We start from the raw sequence: 21918 nt of genomic DNA on the forward strand, positions 1-21918 counted from the left end.
CTATCCGTACACTGGCCCATAGACTTTATTCCTCTCCTGAAAAAATAACTTTCCTGAGTAACTAGTTAATTTAAAAGTAACTTTAAAATAAGTAAATAGTATTGCTAACTAATTTTCTATTTTGGCGTAACTTGCCAAACACTGCCAATAGGGCAACATGAAAGGAAACACAAAATCCAACATAATAAGATGGTTGTTGTACTGTATTAAATATATTTTATATTCTTTCAACACGCCCATGGGGGGCTACAGACAGGCACCATGTTGGTGACCCCTGTTTTGGATAGTAGTAATATTCATAGTTATACTCAACACAAGAGAAGTTAAATACATTGTTGTTTTCTTTCTGTACTTGCTGGTAACAAATTCCTTGTTGATCAGTTTTGAGACCCAACTAGGTGGTACCACTGCCGTTAAGGCACGACTTACTCATGAAGATACTTGTGGATAACCTTTGTAAGGACAGTAAATAACCCGGTAATCGTATAGAAGCCAACATAGAAAACTTTAAAACGGCTTCATTGACAAGATGAGATGGACACCAGTGTTTCTAGATATGTTTTATATACTGGAAAAATAATACACAAGGAGAACACAATTATAAAAGTTAAGTTACACTTTCATTTAGTCATTGGTTAAATCTTGTCTACAACTGAATGACTGCAGTCCAGAAGGTGCACAAGGTTTACTCAAGGAGAGGAGTCTGAGGGCTACTGACAAAATATGCAAGCCTCCTGGAAATCCATGGACATTCTCTAGTGTCCAGGTCCGTTTGTCCAAGAGTTCCACGAAACCAAAAAACGAAAATGGAAAGAAACATGGGCGAAAAAAGTTCATGTTGCAAAAAAGCCAGCAAAGTCTCTGTATTGTCTTTTTTGCAGAGGCGGATGACGATAAGCTCTCTCTTGCGTTGAAATCCTCGCGTCGACTCTAGATAGTTAAATAAAACTCTTATTTGAAATTAGGCACTCATACAGTGTAGGCAGTATCGGCCCCTTTCCGTCTACAACATTGACCATCATCGAAAAAAGAACAAAGACAGCAGCAGGTTCTGTGCGCAGCGTAACACACCTCGGCGTCCTTCGCAGAGGAATTATTGACATTGGCAATCCAAACCGTGGTACGGTGTCGCTCTACGCATACCAAAATCTGTTGCTCATCGCGCCCAAGTTCGTCCTTCGTCTTCGTCGTCACGACACAAACCATTGCAGCTGAAATTACGACCAACGGCGACAAACACTAACAGCTGTAGAAACTGGACGGCTTGTTTGAGCATTTTTAGAAAGTGACCGTCGTGTGTTTTTTTTTTTTCTTTTTGATTCTTCTTGGATGTTTCCCGGAGATTCCTGCAGTAGCACCCGTGAGTCTGTAAGGGCAAGAGTTAGTTTGAGGCTGGAGCCCTCGGGCTTTTTGCTTTGTCGTCAGATGTAGTACTCCTTCATGTTTTCTCTGATCGAGTTGTGGAGATGCATCTCTGTCCTGTAGTCTGTGTACATGCTGTGCGTGTGCTCCTGTTTGATGCTGCTGTCTCTTTGAGCCTGACGCCGCTGGTAGAGGAGGCGGGCCGTCACCGCCAGAGCGCACACGGCGATGAAGACCACTGCTGCGACCACTGCTGTGAAAACAGAGGGGAGGACATGTCAGCAGGGACAGGCATTGTATCCTCTCAAGTGCTTGAAATACTCAAACCTACAGTTCATATAAAAGAGGTTCTGAAGCTTTAGGCTAATGGAGCAAAAAAAATCGATTAAATATATCATTTATGCAAGACAATCCCGTCACTGAACAAGTTGGCTTTGTGGCCACCAGAGGAATGCTCTAGTAGAAGAACTCGCATTTCTCCGATCCTTAAAACTCTTCACTTGCTGTCAGTTTCTTTCAGGATCATTTTAAAATTCTGGTTCTTGCTTTCAGATCTATTCATGGTCAGACCTTCCATCAGTGATCTGATCCAGACTTACACCCCAGCTCGGACTCTGAGGTCTGTGGATCAGAATCTACTGATGGTTCCTGAACTTCCGGACCAGAGGAGAGAAATCCTTCCAGACTGTTGCTCCTAAGATTTGGAACGATCTCTGTGTTTGATGATCTACTGACTCCTTCAAGAAACATCTGTGTTTGATGATCTACTGACTCCTTCAAGAAACATCTGTGTTTGATGATCTACTGACTCCTTCAAGAAACATCTGTGTTTGATGATCTACTGACTCCTTCAAGAAACATCTGTGTTTGATGATCTACTGACTCCTTCAAGAAACATCTCTGTGTTTGATGATCTACTGACTCCTTCAAGAAACATCTGTTTGATGATCTACTGACTCCTTCAAGAAACATCTGTGTTTGATGATCTACTGACTCCTTCAAGAAACATCTCTGTGTTTGATGATCTACTGACTCCTTTAAGAAACATCTGTGTTTGATGATCAACTGACTCCTTCAAGAAACATCTGTGTTTGATGATCTACTGACTCCTTCAAGAAACATCTGTGTTTGATGATCTACTGACTCCTTCAAGAAACATCTGTGTTTGATGATCTACTGACTCCTTCAAGAAACATCTGTGTTTGATGATCTACTGACTCCTTCAAGAAACATCTCAAGACACTTTTATTCAAGCTTTTTCTTAATTTTCTTGGGACTGCTTTGTTTGTCTCTTTGTTATCTTGGCCTTTTAAAGTATGTATTTTAACTGTGTATTGTTTTTTATTGTTAAAGCGCTTTGTGACCCTGGTCTGAGAAAGATCTTTACAAATAAATACTTACATTCTAATAAGCTGAGAGTCTTTAATCTTATTTTTCGATCACGTCTTTAATCCAAATTTCATTATCATTTTGTTGTTTACCGTTTTGTAGTTTGTTTTTTTTGCATGAATTTTCAGTTTAAATATTAAAAAAAAACATTTCTATCTTAAAACTACTGTATATAAATGATGATCCTTATTCCCTAAATATGTGACTTTGTGTAAAAAAAACTCATTAAAGTGCTAGTAGGTAACTTTTTGTGTTGTCCGATAGAGGGATCTAACTAGAGACGGTACATTTAATTAATGAATTGGTCTAGTGCATAATAAATGTCAAAATCATTTATTTTGCATTTATTCGTTTTATAATCCACAAGTTTAACTATACATAAAAACATATATTTCTTTAGGAGGTTTCACCTCCTTCTCCCCCTTTTCTGTTCATCAAAACAATAAAAATACAATCAAAAACTGTATCAATGATGATCTTAACGCTTAAGACGCTTAGATATAGGTTTCGTTAAGGAATTTAAAATAAATCGTATTCATATTTTTAATTTTATCTGGAAATAGCAACAACCTCCCAACTGGCAATACAAAACGTGATGTAAAGTCTCTGTATTTCCTTCCTGTTAGCTTTTGAAACTGAAAAAACTCGATGGTATTTTGGCTTCCTATTGGTCTGAATTATATCAAGTATCCGGTTGTGATAGTTGCCAGTTTTTGGACAAAAATCAGTGGCTTCTATGGTAGTAATAGGTTTATGAAGCTTCATGAAACAGTGTCGTGATTTTTAAAAAGGCAGTAGGTGGCGCCCCTGCTTTAAATATAATTTAGAATTTTGTTAGAATAGCCGTTAAGGAACAGTATGATAGAGTTGAGGGCGCCATCTAGTGGTCTCTGGACGCTTTTACTTTTCCTCACATAACTGCCAGTAGTACTAAACCAAGTTATTTTACAAGTTAATGGCTGTAACTTTATCATCGCAACTTTTAATTGTCGTCCTTTTTCCTTTCACTCACAAACGACACGTCTCATCAGTTCATCGAACCTCGGGGCCCTTCGCTTTGCCGCCTCCTTGAAAAACCTCACAAGATACAACCACCTCATATTAGCGCAGCCCTCAGATGTTTATTGCTAGACATGATTAAATCAGCGTCAACATTTGCTTAAGTGAATATTCTTCAGTCAGACAACAATGCTTCGCTGCGATGCATAATAAGCAGACGTTTCCCGGCGGATGCAGACGCTGTAGATCAGAGCTTCTTTTTAATCCCATCCTGAGTTGTTACCACTGCGCTGAGAGTTTTCCTGTTATGCAGTTTAATAAACATGCTTTTATCTTTATTGCTTTTTAAGTGGATTTTTGTGTTTAATAAGGACTAATGTCGGAGCTGGGACGGACTGATGAAGTTTACTGCTTGGAGATTCGTTGGAGATAATTTTCATTTGGCAAAAACAACAATCTTCAGCCTTTGGGATGGTCCGTGTGAGCGAAATAAATTGAAACCATATATTGGAAACCCAGTAAAAGATTATAATTATGCCTGGAATAAAACAGCTTCTTTTAATTGACTTAAACAAGGAGTTAAACCGTAATAAAACAAGGCCTAATAAATGAAATTAAATAGTTGCAAAACATTCAAACCAAACACTAATTTCAATGTAATCTTTTCACAGATGCCAAATATCTAAATATCTCATTAGTCTTACTTTTGGTTGGATTGAATACAGTTGCAGAAGTTAAAAGGAACATTTTAGGCTCTTGATCAAATTAAATGTGGACTCATTCCTCAGGAACCGGAGAATTTGTCTTGTTGACAAGAATGTGTTTTTTTAAATTGAAGTCCCACCACGTTGTTTTACTGCTTCACAGGGTTATTTTGGGGGGTAAACAAAAACAAGCGTCTTCAGAGTCACAGTAAATTATATTTATTCACCTTTACAAATGTCCAGACTTTTATTCAACCAAAATAAAATATAGAGTATAAACATATATATATATAATGTCAAAGTACAGATTGGAATCCAGTAAGTTCTGGAATCCTACTAGTACCAATCTGTAGGATTCCAGATACTGTACTAGTACAGATTTGAGTCCTACTACTGAACTGGGATCTGAATATTTGAATTCCAATCTGTTCTAGGAGGATTCTGGATTCTACTAGTGAATTCCAATCTCTACTAGGAGAGATTGGTTCCTACTACTGTATTGGGATCTGAATATTGGAATGTCTACTAGGACAATTTCCAATTATATTAGGAGAAATTTGGATTACATCAAAATTTGCATCATTTCACACCTAAATTGTCAGCTAAGGTAAACCTACATTCAACGTTACTATTCTAGGTGAATTACTTCATATTTTAGAAATCTGACAACCCTTCTGTCAATACACATTGTAACCATGGAGACAGTTCAGTAGAAGGATTCCAATCTGTACTTGTAGGATTCCAGATCCTTCTGGATTCCAATCTGTACTGTGACATTTATATATATATATATATATATATATATATATATATATATAAAGCATTCTCCACACTATACAAGAGAGTAACTTTCGGGACGTGTAAATCTTGATTAGAACGGCCATTATTTGTAGCTTCAATCAACCGATTCCTCAATCCAGAGACCTGACAATGTACTCGTATTTCGATGTAATTTTGGATTAGTATCACTTAATCTTTATATCCTTAGAAATAAAAAATCGATACCATTTCTGGAAGCATCATTTTAACCAGACACAGTTCAGCCCTATTTTTTGGTATCGTAGCGTACTTTATCTTTTTAATTTTAGTATTATTCTGTTTGTGTTGAGTAGAGTTCAATTACCCCTCATGCATTGCCACCTTTTTGAAGACAGTACTGGACAGGCCTGGTGAAACCAGTTTAAACTGGTCCATCTCTTTTGGTGATCGACTCCTAATTGATTGTCTTAAAAGTGTATGAACTCACGCATCAGGAAAATACAAGTTTAAAAAATACTCCTCCTGTGAGAAGAAGAGAATCAATGCACAAGAAAACGTCGGCGACCTTCTCTGACTCCTGAAAGGCATACAAAAATATTCCTGACACTTTGTAATAAAGAGAAATAATCCACCGGATTACAACATTGTGTGCGACTTGTTTGACAAACTCCGCGCGGTGAGGTTGTCGAGGACAGCGCTGCAGGAACTCGCTGTTTCAGACCTTCTTCTCTTTTGAAGCGGAGACTTTTAATTGGCCAAAATTAGCCTCCCGCAACTTCAACTTTCTTTGACTCCAATGTGCAAATTGCTGTCATCGATTCCCCTCGGATGTAAGTGGTCCATTGAAATGTGTCCCTCAGAGTCAGCGCTTGACCTTCAAACTTTATCAGATAAAGCAGATGATGTCACTTTTCGTGGATTCTAACTAGCCACCCAGAGAGAGCGGCAGGAAATTAAACAAATAAATGGCGACCACTTAAAGTTTGATTGGTTTAATACATAATAAATGTAGTGTCGATGACAGAGGGTCCGATAACACAAGGGGATTCTTGAGGTTCTGGACCGTCTTGGTGGACCAATCGATGAGTGTCGATAAGAAGTGAAACATCAAGAAGGCACCAATAACTACCTTATGGCCTGTTTGAGGTCATAATTCAACTATTCAAGTGATAGTTCAAAATTCTCATTTTCTACTCACCCTCATGCCGACTAAGGTTTGGGGTTATTTTAATCTGTTCCTTTTTAGAGTAAAATGTTTGTTTATTTTAATGTAGCCACTGAAACACAGTTGTCTTCGTCTTCATCTTCCTCCAAAAAGACACTAAAAAACATCCAAATACCTCTATACTGCTCGTCTGTAATGTCCCTCTTGGATTGAAGACTCAAGATGAGGAATTGTTCTGAAAAAACTTAAACAAGTCTATATTTCAAGCTGTTTTTTAGCTGAAACTTAAAGACCACCATCCTACATAGACAGGTAAATAATACGGTCTAGACTGGAATATAAAATAGAAACAAATGTCTTGTCTAGAACTCTAAAAAGGAACAGATTAGTCGACCTGAGGGTGAGTAGAAAATTAAATGAAATAGAATTTTGGGTGAACTATCATTTTGAGACTGATGATGTAGACATTTGTAAAAGCCATCGTACAAATGTATTTTGTATTTTATTATATAGTCTTACTATTCACAAGTTTAATTTAACATAAAACCCATTTGTTTTTAGGACATTTGACCTCTTTCCAACCTTTCTTTTCATTTGTCCTTTTTGGGAATTTTCTTCTTCAAAAAAAAACAATCAAACAACATATTCAATGTCAATTTTCACTCATCCAGGTAATGGTTTTTCCGGACGGTTTCAAAACAAGGCAACTGGCGTGAGTTTTTGAAGGATGTTTCACCGCTCTTCCGAGAAACTGTTCAATTGCTGTTTTGTAAAACAGAAAAAATGTCCAATTTTGATCAAATATGAAATAAAAAATGTCACCATGGGCCCGTCCCTAGAACCGCCACTGTTTCCTAGTCACACTGTACTGATTTTGAATTTATATACTGTATATATATCTTTACATTAGTTAACTAAATGCAGAACATTCTGTTGATGAACTGAATACAAAGAACAAAAATTGTGGAAAAAATGAATCTTATACTTTAACGTTAATTTTCATAGCAATCCTGCTCGATTTGCTTTTTAACTGTTACGTTTCATTACGTTTCTAAACTTCCTGCACATCTATTTAGGTGAGATCTTTTTAAAAAGGCTAAATGCAAATTTGTATCATGTTACTTACATTTTATACATGTTCAATTTTGACAACACATAAACCAAATGTATCCCATAAAACATGAACAAAGTTTCCAGAATTTCAGCTTCTTGTTGTTAACTGTAAGGCAGAAAAGAACCCTTAAAAAAATGTTTATAACCAGGAAACGCTTTGTAGTTCAGCTAATACACAATTCATTTATGATTTATTAATCTCATGGAAACACTTTTGTTTGTGTAATGGTTATTTTACCCTCCTTTCCCTTCACAACAGTCACTGATGTGGCCCCTGAGGAAATACCGAGACCCTTCTCAACATACGTGTCTTACATGTATGTTGAAAAAAACCCTCTGTTAATTAAAATGACAACGTAAACTCCACGACTTGACCTCACATTACACCGACACTGAAAAAAAAACAACCTTTTAATCAGATCTTATTGATTTCCCTCCGTGGTTTTCCCTCCAGTCAAGTCTCGCACACACTGACTCTCAACTTCTTATAATGAGCAGAATTCTTCTGTAGAAGAAAAACTCATTGATCTACATCAACAAGGCAGCAGAGGGTGTTTTGTTGAACGCCGGTGGAATCTTTTCATAACTTGAATGAAGATCTTCAGTCATGCCTCGAATAGTCTGCGGAACTTTCTATATATTTTAAGCCAGGACTCATTTTTTTCTCATCATCCAGACACAGACTTGTTCTGCTGGTTCATACAGTCGATGGAAATACATCAATTTGAAAGATAAAAAAAAAAATCAACATTCTAGATGTGGAGTTTCAATAAAAACTGTTGCATATTTGGAGATAACTTTATTCGTGCTTCTCTATAAAAGTGACAATAATTTTTGCGAGAGAATCACTTCACACCTCCAGCTCTCGACTCAAGGAGAGAACATTCCTGAATGCTTTTAGAAATAACAAGGCTTCTGTACGTTTCGCTCCAAACACCGATGACTCATTTTCAATTAGACAAAAAAAAAAAGAGAAAAAAAGAAAACCTGGCAAGGAAAAGCGAGTGACATACCTGCGATTACAGCCAAATCTGTCTGTGCCTCATGGCCAAACTGCTTCTTCTCATTATCTGGTGTTACAGCCTGATCTGTTGAAGTGGAAAAAAACAAGAGAACGTCTTGGAAATGTTTCAAAAGTATGACCTGCTTTAGAACATCAACACCTTGGGATTAAGCAGAAGCATCTAAAATATGAAAGCACTGAGGTTGAACAGAGGAAAAACACTCATTTTTTTCCAATCTCTGTTTTTCATTTATATTCAAAACATTTTTTTTTTTATGGTTTAGCGAAAAAAATATACGTTTTTGCACGTTTAACTGTTTCGAAAACCAGTCGAATAACATTTTTATTTGATGTATTGAATCACTTTTCCATCTCAAAAAAACAACAAAAAAAAACATAAAAAACAAGTAAATTAACAGATCCTATCAATTATTTTAAGATTAAAAACCCGTAAGGACTTCTTAAATCTTGGGTAAAGTCAAAACTTGATGTTTTATTTTAGACAGCGAGGGGCAAATCGACCAATCACCGCTTTGATTCGAGGTAGGCGGGGCCAAAAACAATCAAAGCCCGAAGCCTTCTTCAGCAGAGTGGTTAGAGGGGGAGATTTAAATGGCAGTGACTTTTTATGGTTCACTTCTTTTCAAGACAGCTTTTCGCCAAAAAGAACTGCAAGTAATAAACAAGAAACTCCTAAACCATCTCCAGTTTTTCCCCAAGTTAATGTTAAGCTCGTTGCGGAGAGTTTTAATGATGTTGGCCCGTCTCTATCTATTAGAACCAAGTCTGGATCAGAGCCTCAGTATCTACTTATGGAAAGTCCTTCAGACTTACTTATCACACTGCAGGATTTAACTCCTCGTTCCTTCTGTATGAACGTGCCCTGACACCAGAACCGGTTCTGATAAAAGTCTCCCCAGTGCAAGGCAGTTATTCTACTGCTTTTTTGGGATATGCATGTATGATGTCAACGGTAAAAACAAAGTTGGACCATTTAGTAAATTGTTCAATACCCTTTTTTTTATCTTAATATTTTATTGGTTTGCACATAATGGTATTTGGAAAAATGTGTAATATACAAGTTTAAGCATTTTTTTCTTTGAATACATTTTCTATTTAAAAAGTATTTCTGTTTAATTCATAACATAGATGTAGTCAAAAAAGAGAAGATCAAAGAAAAAATATTGCTTATTTTATTTAAATTGTAATATATTCTGGGATTGTGTTAAATAATTTATTTTCTCCTTAAAAAATACGAGGAATATGAAAATGGGGCTTGTCTGAATAATTCAGTTAATTATAAAAATAATAATTAATGAGTTGGGTTTTATTTCTACCTTTAAATTAACCTGATAAAAAATTGTTCTGTAAAAATTATTATGATACCGGTTTATGTTATCCTTTCTTTTAACCCTTAACTTTGTCCCTAATTTACACGTCTTTTCACAAGAATAAAGTCAGATTAAATGGAAATGATCGTTCAGGCTGCTCAGGTCAATGATGATGTATTACTTCAGTCCCATTAAAAGACTTATTTTTTGGATAATAACACCGTGTCATTTTCACACAGTGACTCATCGTTTTCATCGCGGGAGCAATTGAAGTGTCTAAGAAAAGTCCAACAGAGCTGTCAGTCCCAATGTAACTTACTTCATTTTAAAGATGATTAGACTGCAACGATTAACAAATCATACTCCTGACACTGAATTACTCCCCGAGCCAGAGTTCTTCCGACAATAGCGTCTCTATAATAACCTCGAAAAATGACTGCATAGGTCGGACCCGCAAACTTGTGATTAGGAGTGATTGAGCCACGTGGCCTGATTGTGACGAATCGACGTGAGGACAAGTGAAGGTCACCTAATTTGCTGATTTAAGTGTCTCTTAAATTGTTCTAGGACCTCTATTATACTTTTTGCACAAAACTCTCATTTCATAGAGATATTTACATTAGAAAATATGATGTTTTGCTTGAGAAGAAGTCTCGTCCAAGTAACCACGCCCACTCTGCTCTGATTGGTCACAAAAACACGAGTTGCATTCAAGGACTCTCATAAATTGCAAACTCACCCCTAAAACTCCCGTTTTGAAGATTAAAAAACAAATAATAAAACTAAGGTTTGCTGCTTAATGTACACATTACAAAAACACCTAAAGGCAGAAGTAACTCTCACCATGTTTACGTAAATATTAATTTTGTTCCACGATTTGCATGTAGGTACTGAACTGATTTAGGGCTTCTAGGGGAGGACACCTGCACCAGAGTGACGTCAGAATGTTTCATTTAAACCGTAATCTCGTTTGGTGAGATTTCAGACCAGAACTTTATTAAGTAATAACTTTAAAACGGAGCAGCGTCATGATGAATGAACTACTGCATTATGAAGACTTCAACATTTACAACATGTGAATGAGTCACGAGAGTTGGGTTTTCACGTTAGGTGCCCTTTAAAGAAGAATTTATGGTAAATAAAATGGTCTGTGAAACTTGAAAAAAAAACGATCATGCCCCTCCCCTTGAGAAAATGGCGCTTTGGGCGAGTGTAAGGTTTGACTAAAACCGCTGTTTGCTAGCCAAACTGTACTTTTAATTTTTTTTAAATGTATTGTTACCTAAGTTAGCTATATCCAGAATGTTCTCTTGATGGACTGACAGATCGTAAAGAAAAGAAATGGTGGAAAAATAAAATTTATATTTAAGTAAAACATTTTTTTTTAAATATATGTATTATTTCCAAGAGGATGGACACTATTTATTTTTGTATTTTGCTTAAGATAATGAAAAATAAAGAAATAACAATACAAATAAAATTTACAGAAACACAAAAAACAAGACAATTTATATTATCATAGTTTTCAGTCTGTCAACATCTGTATATCTTGAAAATAGGTCACAAATACATTTCATATGTAAACAAAATATTGATATTTTTCAACTTTGAGGAAATGTATCGTATCTTTGAAACCAGATTGAATTCAGAGATTTCCAAAGATTTTCCAACGTCGAGCTACTAGTGCAGTTAATGGTAGGATTTCTTATTGACTATATTTGAAAGATTTTTTCTTTTCATAGCAATTTCTGCTCGAGTTGCTTTTATAACCGTAAAAGTTTAGCTTCTAAACTTCCTGCATTTTTATGTTTCCAAACTGCTGAAAGGGAAATGTCACAATGCATCAGGTTACCTTGCAGGGTGTGTGACGAAGAGTCTGGCAGAGAACCACAGTTGGACTGGACTAAAGGTCCTCGGATGGTGACCAATGAGCTTCCTCGATTCGTCAACGCCGCTTTCAGCAGAGCCACGTTGTTGAACTGCACCAGGGAAAGACAGCCGACGAAACCTTTGGAGGCCGCCAGCGTGACTTCCTCGCTGAAGCTCTCCCCTCCTTCAAACAACCATAAAAGTACATTTTAAATCTGAGAAAAAAACCATAGCAAGTAAAAAACCCAGGAGTTGACGGTAAAAAGTGTGCTGGTGCGAAACATGAAAGGACTTACTGACGACTTTGCCCAATGTCACTGTTCGGATGAGGATCAGCTCGCCGTCTGATGATAGCGTGTATTTTTTGTTGATGTCCTGGTCAATCTGCGGGGAGGACGAGATCACAGGGTGAGGTTGCGGGTTCAAAGGAGGCAGGTTTTTGGCATGAAACCTTATGAAACAGACGATCACGGATTGATACAGGTATGTGTCCTGAAAAGCTGCCTATGAAGAATGATTTATTGAGTAGTGGCCACCACTTACAATGGTAGGCGTGTGAGATAAAAATCGACACACCAATATATATTTATACTTTGTTTCCAGGATACTGTATCGATATTCAACCAGGGATTTGGGTCAGGGGAGGCAGAGCCTCACCTCTCAAGGCGCAATCCATCACGAACTGCGTTGACAAATGCAACTGGCAAACGAAGGTTGCCGTATCTCTGAATCTCACAAATATAACGCTTATTATTATAAATTTTAATGTTTGTTAGCGTGCAATTTAGCTACGCCGATCGGAAATCGGTAGTGAAAATATCTGCAGTGGAGGCACGTAGCACTGTGCCTCGGCTACAGTGATTGCGGCGGCCAACGACTACCATTCTTCTACGTATAAGAAGGTGAGTCGATTGTGCTGCAGCTAAACATTTTTCTTTTGCATTTTGCACCGCCGGACTCCCAAAATGGAAGAAGATTATATATCCAGGCGTCGGAACTATTCAGAACTGGACAATCATTCAAAAGTGGCGGTGATTGAGAGCGGCTGAGCAACTCCGGAGCTTATATGTTTGGTTCAAAGTACAGGTAACTTGCTCTTTTCAAACAGAGTGGTACACCAGAAAATACTGTGTGGCTGTCCTTCAAAAAAAGAAAAAGCCTGCATGCTTTCCCTGCCTTTTGTTCTCAACATGCGAGTTAGTAAGTAAGTTATATTTATATAGCGCTTTGCTAGACCAGGGTCACAAAGCGCTTAAACAATCAAAACAATACCCAATAAAGTATATATTTTAAAGGTCAAGACAACACCGAGACAAACACAGGAGTCTCAGAGAATCAAGGAAAAGCCTGAATGAATAAAAGTGTTTCTTGAAGGAGCGTGTTCAGGAACCATCAGTAGATTCTGATCCACAGACCTCAGAGCCAGAGCTGGGGTGTAAGTCTGGATCAGATCACTGATGGAAGGTCTGACCATGAATAGATCTGAAAGTAAGAACCAGAATTTTAAAGTTGATCCTGAAAGAAACTGGCAGCCAGTGAAGAGTTTTAAGGATCGGAGAAATGTGAGTTCTTCTACTAGAGCGGCTCAGAATTCTGGCTGCAGAGTTTTGTATAAAATGCGATACAGCTCCTTCTTGATAGAACATGAAAACAAACTCTTGCAATGTGTAAGTAAGTAAGTAAGTAAGTAAGTAAGTAAGTCATTTTTATTTATATAGCGCTTTTCCAGACCAGGGTCACAAAGCGCTTAAACAATCAAAACAATATTCAATAAATTATATATTTTAAAGATCAAGATAAAACTGATAACACAACAGGAGTTCCAGAAAATCTAGGAAAAGCCTGAACCTGTGTGACAATGTTTGGAACAACACGGGATATTGTGACGTGAAGAATTTAACGAGAAGCCTCCGCAAACATGAGGGATCGACCATTCAAAGCCAGATTGCTTTAAAAAAAAAATTGGAAGCTCAAAGATCTATTTGGTTTGAGTGAACAGCGGAGACTCAATAATAGCATCCACAACGCTAAGGTAAAGGAAAACCGGCAGATTTGGAAATACCTCATTAAGGCAACCTGCTTTTGTGCGAAACAGGAGTTAGCATTCCATGGTAGCGACGAGAGGACAAGCTCGTCTAATCGTGGCAACTATGTAGAACTCTTGCATGTTTTGGCCGGGAAAGACAAGAGGTTAGCAAAACATTTGGACACTGTAGCTGTGTCTCAAATCGCATACTTCTCTCAGTGCACTGGTTAGTATGCATCAGGATAGTTCACGAACTAACTAGTAATAAATTCTCCACAGATAGTATGTCTCAAATCAAACTCTGCTGCTACACACTAACAGGAAATGACGCGACAGCTTCTTCTTCTACTACTATTTAACGATGATTTCAACCAGCTGTAGGAACTCTAGCGACACCTGCTGGCTACATGTTTTGCTTGGATCAAGAAATATGAGAAACAAAATATTCGCGAGATATTTATGTCGGTATCAGCACCAAAGACAAGTCATCCTCCTACTGCTGCTGAAAATACACCTGTAAGTATATGAATATATATATATGACGTAACTTCCGTTTAGAACGTCAACGTCACTAAGATGGCAGCCATTTTGGGTAGAAAGTGTCCATCGTTCCATACTAGGTTTGGGGGTGTTTTACTGACAATTAAGTGTGTATGGAGCACTACATTTCACATACTAAGAATTGAGACACACTTATGCACTGAAAATACTAACTTTTAGTAAGTGTGCGCTTTGATTTGAGACTTGTTGTGTTTTCTGGCTTGTCAAACAGAATACAGAACGATCTAATTGAAGCAGTCGGTGATGTGACAAGAAAGTATATTAGACGAGTTAAATGCTGCCTCATTTGTTGCTGTAGAGGTCGGCGAGACAATGGATGTCACAAACAAAGCACAGATCTCTGTTATTTGGCGCTATGTAGTCAAAACTGAAGTGGGCTGCGAAGGGAAGGAGGCGTTTTTTAGGATTTGATTACGTAAGCGATGACAGACGAGCCCCAGCTGTAGCTAGCTATGTCTTGGGAGTGTTGGAGGATTACAGCTGTGCTGAAAAGGTAGTTGCTCAAACATATGACGGAGCTGCTGTGATGGCATCTGAGCTTTAAGGGGTTCAGGCCAAAATTAAAGAAAAGGTGCCCGAGGCAATGTTTACACACTGGTATGCACACAAATCTCGTGCTGTTGCATTCAGCAAAATGCATGCATGAGACTCGACCTCTTTTTAAAACACTCGGGGGACTAGGGTCATTTTTTTTTAAGTAGGACCCACTTACTGGATGATGTTGATGTGAAACGGCGCTTACCCAGAGCAGCTCCCACAAGATGGAGCTCAACTTCTCGGCTGCTGCAGACAACAAGCACGTACCAATCCGATCTTCTTGCTGCATTAAATATCCTGATGGAAAATCCTGACAACTGGGATGATGAGACTCTAATGACGGCTGCTGGATATGATCGATGGCCGTCAAAAGCATCAACATGCTTTTTTAATTATGACATATGAGGGAATTTTCAGTGAAACTGATCCACTTTTTAGAGTGCTGCAAATCAAAGTCATGGACATCTAATATTGCTGTGCACGAATCCACGACACCATTGGTGTCGTTGAGCGCAAGAGACGGGACTTTAACGCGCTGTATGAGAACCTCTGTGTATAAATGAAAGCTATGTTTGATCGTTTTGGTGAGCTAGCCTTTCTTGGTTTTGTCGACTGTACAATATTTAATGAGATGTCACAACAATTTGATGACCATACTGAAGAAACTGTAAAAAATTGCAAAGTTTTTTGACTTTGTAAGGCTAAGAGCTGATCTCACCGGACTGTTAGGACACTGATGGAAGGTCTGACCATGAATAGATCTGAAAGTAAGAACCAGAATTTAAAAACTATCCTGAAAGACACTGGTAGCCAGTGAAAAGATTCAAGGATCGGAGAAATGTGAGTTCTTCTACTAGAGCGGCAGAGTTTTGTATGAACTGCATGCGAGACAGATCCTTCTTGCTCAGCTCTAAAACGGTGAGGAATGAATTCAAATCTCCTGTACAGCGTCTCAGCTCTTTGGTCAAAAAGAATCTGCTAAAGACTGTTCCTGAGGCGACAAAGTTACTCCAACTGGTGCTCACTGTACCAGCAGCAACGGCGTCTGTGGAAAGGTCATTCTCTGCATTGAAAAGACCGAAAACGGAACAGGACCGATCATCTCCATTGAGGCGGAGACTTTTGAAACTGAAAGAAAATAAGGAGGACTTTTATAACGAGGTGACAGAGGTTTTTGTGGTGAAGGACAGGACGAATGGACTTCATCTACAAATAAATGTAAGAACACAACTGTTTTCATTGTAATCTTGTACATTTTTTTATAGAATATTAAAAAACTGAATTTTGGCCATTTAATAAAATATTCTTTGTTTTTCTTTTCATGTTTTCTGTTAAGCATAACAATTTAAATCTGTTTTTGTACACCACTCTATACTTTCATTTATGTTATAGAATTGTTATAGCCAAAACATGGAGGGTAATGCCTTTACATATCTGTAATTTGTACCATGTGTGTGTGTGTGTGTGTGTGTGTGTGTGTGTGTGTGTGTGTGTGTGTGTGTGTGTGTGTGTGTGTGTGTGTGTGTGTGTGTGTGTGTGTGTGTGTGTGTGTGTGTGTGTGAAGAATGCTGTCGAGACATGAAATAACCAGAAGCCAATTGAATAAGTTCCCCTTTTGTGTTCATATACTTGAAAATCTGACACTAAAGGAGTCAGTGCCTCACCAACCATGAACCTCACCGCATGTCACTGTATTCAACAGTATTGTTTCTTTCTCATCTATTTCATATTTATCAGGGTTCCTTTATGTTTAATATTGTCTTTAAAATGTATGAATTTGATCTTTTATTTACGATGAACATCAAAATATTCACCATGTTTGTTAATTTTTACGTTGCAATTACATTTCCTTCCGCTAGATGGCAGCATTTCTTATGCCGTACACAGATAACGGAGGAAAGTGATTAAAGTGACTGAGGACGAGAGGATACAGTGGACTCCAGCTGCTTTTAAGGCTGATGTTTGGGCATCGTTTGGCTTTCGCTTCAACCAAAAGAAGGCTGAACAATCAGACGATGTTACTAAAATTCACTGTCCCGTAAAAATCTTCAGAAAATATATACTGTATAAAATATATCGTATCTTGAGATTAGTATATCGATACAACCACGAGCCACATTTGATAAAGTGAAAACAAGCAACACTGACATCATACCAACAGTTATTTTAATCACAAGTTTAACAACACAAAGCCTCTATAATCTAAATAAGAACAGAATTGTTTCAAGAATCTTCAACATCTTCAGGGACAGACACAAGAACAGTGTTCAGGAATTAGCATCAATGCTAAGCAGCTACACTTTAGGGTGTTTTTGTTGAGAAAGAACTTGTGCGCTTATTTTTTTTAATAATTTTTAAAAGCTGCTTATTTTGTAAAAGGGACGTGGGAAATTTGTAAACATAAAACATGTGTCTAAAACCTGTGCGCAAGATTTCGTTCTTAGTCAACAAGACACGAATTTCATTTTTCATTCGTCGTTGATTTGTAGCTGCAGCTTCCAGTCATGATTGTGGTTGAAAATGTTCACGACTGAAGCTGACAATTCTGTCAAATCAATCGCAAAAATCAAACTAAAAAAACATCTTTACAAACATCATCAGGATGTTGTTGACGACAAGTTGATGTTTAAGGTCTGAAACTCCTCTTTCTTAAATGTATTTAGTCTGTTTGATTGAACGAGAGGATTGTGTGAAAATAAGAAAGATTCTTTCATTCCTTTCACAAAACAGTACTATGAAGGTATTTCAACGTCAATGCCACTATTTATGACCTGCCGGTATTATAAGTAGAACATACTCTTAGGATGAAGTGGTAATGGGTTTGTCACTTTCATAACGCTGGTTTTGTTGGATAAGTCATGATTTATAAATAATTCATAATATTTTTTCAAACAATACTTGTCAAGATAAAATCTCAGAACATGATAAAATATCAGTAATCTGCCTCTATCAATCCATGTATCCATCCATCCATCTATGTATCCACCTATCCATCTATCTATGTATCCATCTATCCATCTATGTATCCATCCATCCATCTATGTATCCATCCATCCCTCTATGTATCCATCCATCCCTCTATGTATCCATCCATCCATCCATCTATGTATCCATCTATCCATCTATGTATCCATCTATCCACCTATCTATGTATCCATCTATCCATCTATGTATCCATCAATCCATCTATGTATCCATCCATCCATCTATGTATCCATCCATCCATCCATCCATCCATCCATGTATCCATCCATCATCCATGTATCCATCCATCCATCCATGTATCCATCCATCCATCCATCCATCTATGTATCCATCCATCCATCCATCCATCCATCTATGTATCCATCTATGTATCCATCCATCCATCCATCTATGTATCCATCCATCCATCCATCCATCTATCCATCTATGTATCCATCTATCCATCTATGTATCATCCATCCATCTATGTATCCATATATCTATCCATCCATCCATCCATCCATCTATGTATCCATCCATCCATCCATCTATGTATCCATCCATCCATCCATCTATGTATCCATCCATCCATCCATCCATCCATCCATCCATGTATCCATCTATCTATCCATCTATGTATCCATCTATGTATCCATCCATCCATCCATCCATCCATCCATCTATGTATCCATCTATGTATCCATCCATCCATCCATCCATCCATCCATCCATCCATCTATGTATCCATCTATGTATCCATCCATCCATCTATCCATCTATCTATCAATCCATGTATCCATCTATGTATCCGTCCATCCATCCATCCATCCATCCATCCATCCATCCATCCATCCATCCATCCATCCATCCATCCATCCATCCATCCATCCATCCATCCATCCATCCATCCATCCATCCATCCATCCATCCATGTATCCATCTATCTATCCATCTATGTATCCATCTATGTATCCATCCATCCATCCATCCATCCATCCATCTATGTATCCATCTATGTATCCATCCATCCATCTATCCATCTATCTATCAATCCATGTATCCATCCATCTATGTATCATCTATCCACCTATCCATTTATCTATGTATCCATCTATCCATCTATGTATCCATCTATCCATCTATGTATCCATCCATCCATCTATGTATCCATCCATCCATCTATGTATCCATCCATCCATCTATCTATCCATCTATCTATCCATCTATGTATCCATCTATGTATCCATCCATCCATCTATCTATCCATCTATCTATCCATCTATGTATCCATCTATGTATCCATCCATCCATCTATCCATCTATCTATCCATCTATGTATCCATCTATGTATCCATCCATCCATCTATGTATCCATCCATCCATCTATCCATCTATGTATCCGTCTATGTATCCATCTATGTATCCATACATCCATCCATCTTTTTCAGCCCATTATCTTTAGGTTTAATCAAAATAAGATACTGACAATCCTTTTTTTCCTTTCACAGTTTTTTTAATGATATTTTTCATGTGATTTCCAATGAACATCCATGTTTTGGAATTAAAAACGTGGAATCTTCTGCTTCTTTACTGCTGTGGGCTCTTGTATAAATAAAAGTTATAGTAAAGTCAGAGGCTTGTTTGGATGTATGATAGTAGGTTGTATCCCCTTATGATATGAAAAAAAAATGGAATGATTTTCTTTAGAAGGAAAAACAAGCTGTTCGATGACAAACAAACAACCTTTATTCTTAACACATCCAACATTTGTTCCGTCTTTTCCTGCTCCAACCCTCAGAGTGTAATAGAGTGTGGAGATAATATCGTTCGGAATATTACCCTAGATACAATCACCAATAATACGGCTACAAAAATGGGACGTCTGTGCAGCTCATACACTTTTTATCTCCTCACTTTTCAAACGATCTTCGGCAAGTAAAAGATTTTTTCCCCCCATGTTCATTTCTGTCTGACTCAGAGCAGTAATACTTCCTCACCATTTTCTTGGTTACCAGGGCGAATATTTCCGGCCTGTCTGACACAACGCTATGATTAGTCGGCCGCTGACGACACCAAAAGGCTTTTTTCTTTTTGTGAAAAGATCAAAGATTTTCAATGCGAGCGAACAATACGGCCCGAGTGTTCCGACTCGGCTGAAAGGTTTCTTTGCTGGCATGCGCTCGACTCTCCACCAGGACGTATTCAGCCTGTGCCTGCAGGTTATTGAGTTTCCTATTTCCATGAATTGTTAATAATGATGTTTTTACTGCTGCCGCTCTACGTCTTAATACACAAACATGGCAGGTGTAAAATGTGTTTTAATTCAATCTGTAAGAGTTTTTGGAGAGTGATATTGTGAAAACATACGTATCTCTCAAACATATTAACATTTCTCCACTTGACTGCAATGCAAAATAATAAATGTGATTGGTTTTTTTTTCAAAGAAAATGTAAAGATTAGACTTTTTTTTGGTCCTAATTGGTGAAGAAACTAAGATAAACAGTTTATTATTCATCAAATAAAATCATCATTGTGTATTTTTTAACCACAATAAGTGAGTAAGAAGTAACACAACAACTAATTGGATATTTGTTACATATTTCTATGAACAAAAAAAACTTAATTTCTACTTCTACTTCATTAATGACTTTAATCTTAGTAATTCTATGTCTTCTTTTAGCAGTTAAAATATCATTCATAATAAAAATTTCGATCGAGAAAAAGGTTTGAGTATTTTTTTTTTAATAGAAACAATGTCTTTGTAAAAGCCTGATCATGTGCACATTTAAATATTACTTACTTACTTACTTAAATTGGGGGTGATATTCGAATATGTAGGGCTGGCAGAAACGATCATTAAAACTATAAATAAATATTGTAAAAGAGACGAGAAACAGTTTTTACAGAATATTGATGCTTTTCCAATATATATATATATATTTTTAAATATCTGTATGACTTTTTCATACTAATTGTTCAATTCATTTGCTGACAAATTTAATTTTTCAACATCTTTAAACTTAAAACTGTTGCTCAAAACAAGTACCAGACGTTATTTTTTCCCCCCATTTTTTAAACAAATTCTTGTATTGGCGCCATAAAAAAAGATGTGCAGTGAATCACAAGGAATTACAGAGACGACTCCCACATTGCATTTATTTTTTTCAGATTTAAAATAGATACAGAATCTTCTAAACCATTTAGCAATCACGTATTGAAACGGCAACATCTACAGTATATATAGATATTTCCTATAGTATATAGTTTTTTGTTTCTACTTTATGTTGCTTTTAGGGGCCAAAAAGCGATGCAGTGTTTCGAAAAGTTCTGCAAACTAAGTTTGGATATGGTTAATTATTGTTAAATAAACTACAAAACATAGCAGTTTATTAGGTAAGTCAAGCAATTGGACTTTTTATCTTGACATTCAATACTGTCTTCACTTGAACGTGTGATCAAAATGCAGCAGTAGCAGACAACCATGTCCACAAATGTGTTTTGCCATGTTTAGCCTGCAGCACTATTCCTGTAAATAACTACAAAAAAAAAAAAGAAAAAGTTCATCCTGCTGGATTACACGCTTCCTGACAAGCCAAAGTTATGCTGAATAACAAGATCGGGCAAATATATGCAGAACATTTCAAAACCGGTGGCAGCTCCAGAAGGAAATAGAACAGAAGAAAGTAACAAAGTCAACAATCAAACGCCCGGAACATGAATGGGGGTGTGTGTGGGGGGTGGAAATAAGATCAAGAAGTAACACGATAAAACAGGCAAAGGTAGCTCAGCGTGACATTGAAATTAGTCGCATGTGAGCAACGGAGCCGAGGACGGCGTCTCTGCATATCGCGCGCAGACGGACGCCCGGCATCTTGCCGGTGAATAATGATGTGAAAAACAAACTCACCTGCACGTAGAGCTTTCTTCCTACTCGGTGGATGCGTACTCTGTGGAGTCGACGGTCTGCTAGACTCCGGTCGGTGGGGGTGAACACGTCTGGCTCTCTGTCAGTGTGAAGGTGATACCAGATCTGCAGACTCCCTGGAGACGAATCGTAAAAAAAAAAGAAGACATTTTACTCTCTCACTCTGGGTTTTTTTTTTTAAACTCCATGCATATCCCTGTGAAATTCTCT

General features: G+C 37.4%; 1 protein-coding gene across 2 annotated transcripts in view; it reads right to left on the reverse strand.

The window, feature by feature from the left end:
* Positions 1-547: 547 nt before the first annotated feature.
* Positions 548-21918, reverse strand: part of cntnap5a (contactin associated protein family member 5a) — a 246610-nt gene continuing 225239 nt past the window's right edge. The window contains exons 20-24 of one of the 2 annotated variants that reach the window (XM_087804487.1): positions 21691-21824; positions 11991-12078; positions 11678-11878; positions 8505-8579; positions 548-1612 (exon numbers count right to left, since the gene is read on the reverse strand). In XM_087804487.1, the coding sequence (XP_087660613.1) occupies positions 1422-1612; positions 8505-8579; positions 11678-11878; positions 11991-12078; positions 21691-21824 (689 nt within the window). In that variant the 3' untranslated portion in view covers positions 548-1421. Of the gene's footprint in view, positions 1616-8504; positions 8580-11677; positions 11879-11990; positions 12079-21690; positions 21825-21918 lie in introns of both variants that reach the window. The other variant, XM_087804486.1, reaches the window with a different exon arrangement.

The sequence above is a fragment of the Callionymus lyra genome, chromosome 12 (assembly GCF_982586985.1).
Source record: "Callionymus lyra chromosome 12, fCalLyr1.hap1.1, whole genome shotgun sequence".
Classification (NCBI taxonomy): domain Eukaryota; kingdom Metazoa; phylum Chordata; class Actinopteri; order Syngnathiformes; family Callionymidae; genus Callionymus; species Callionymus lyra.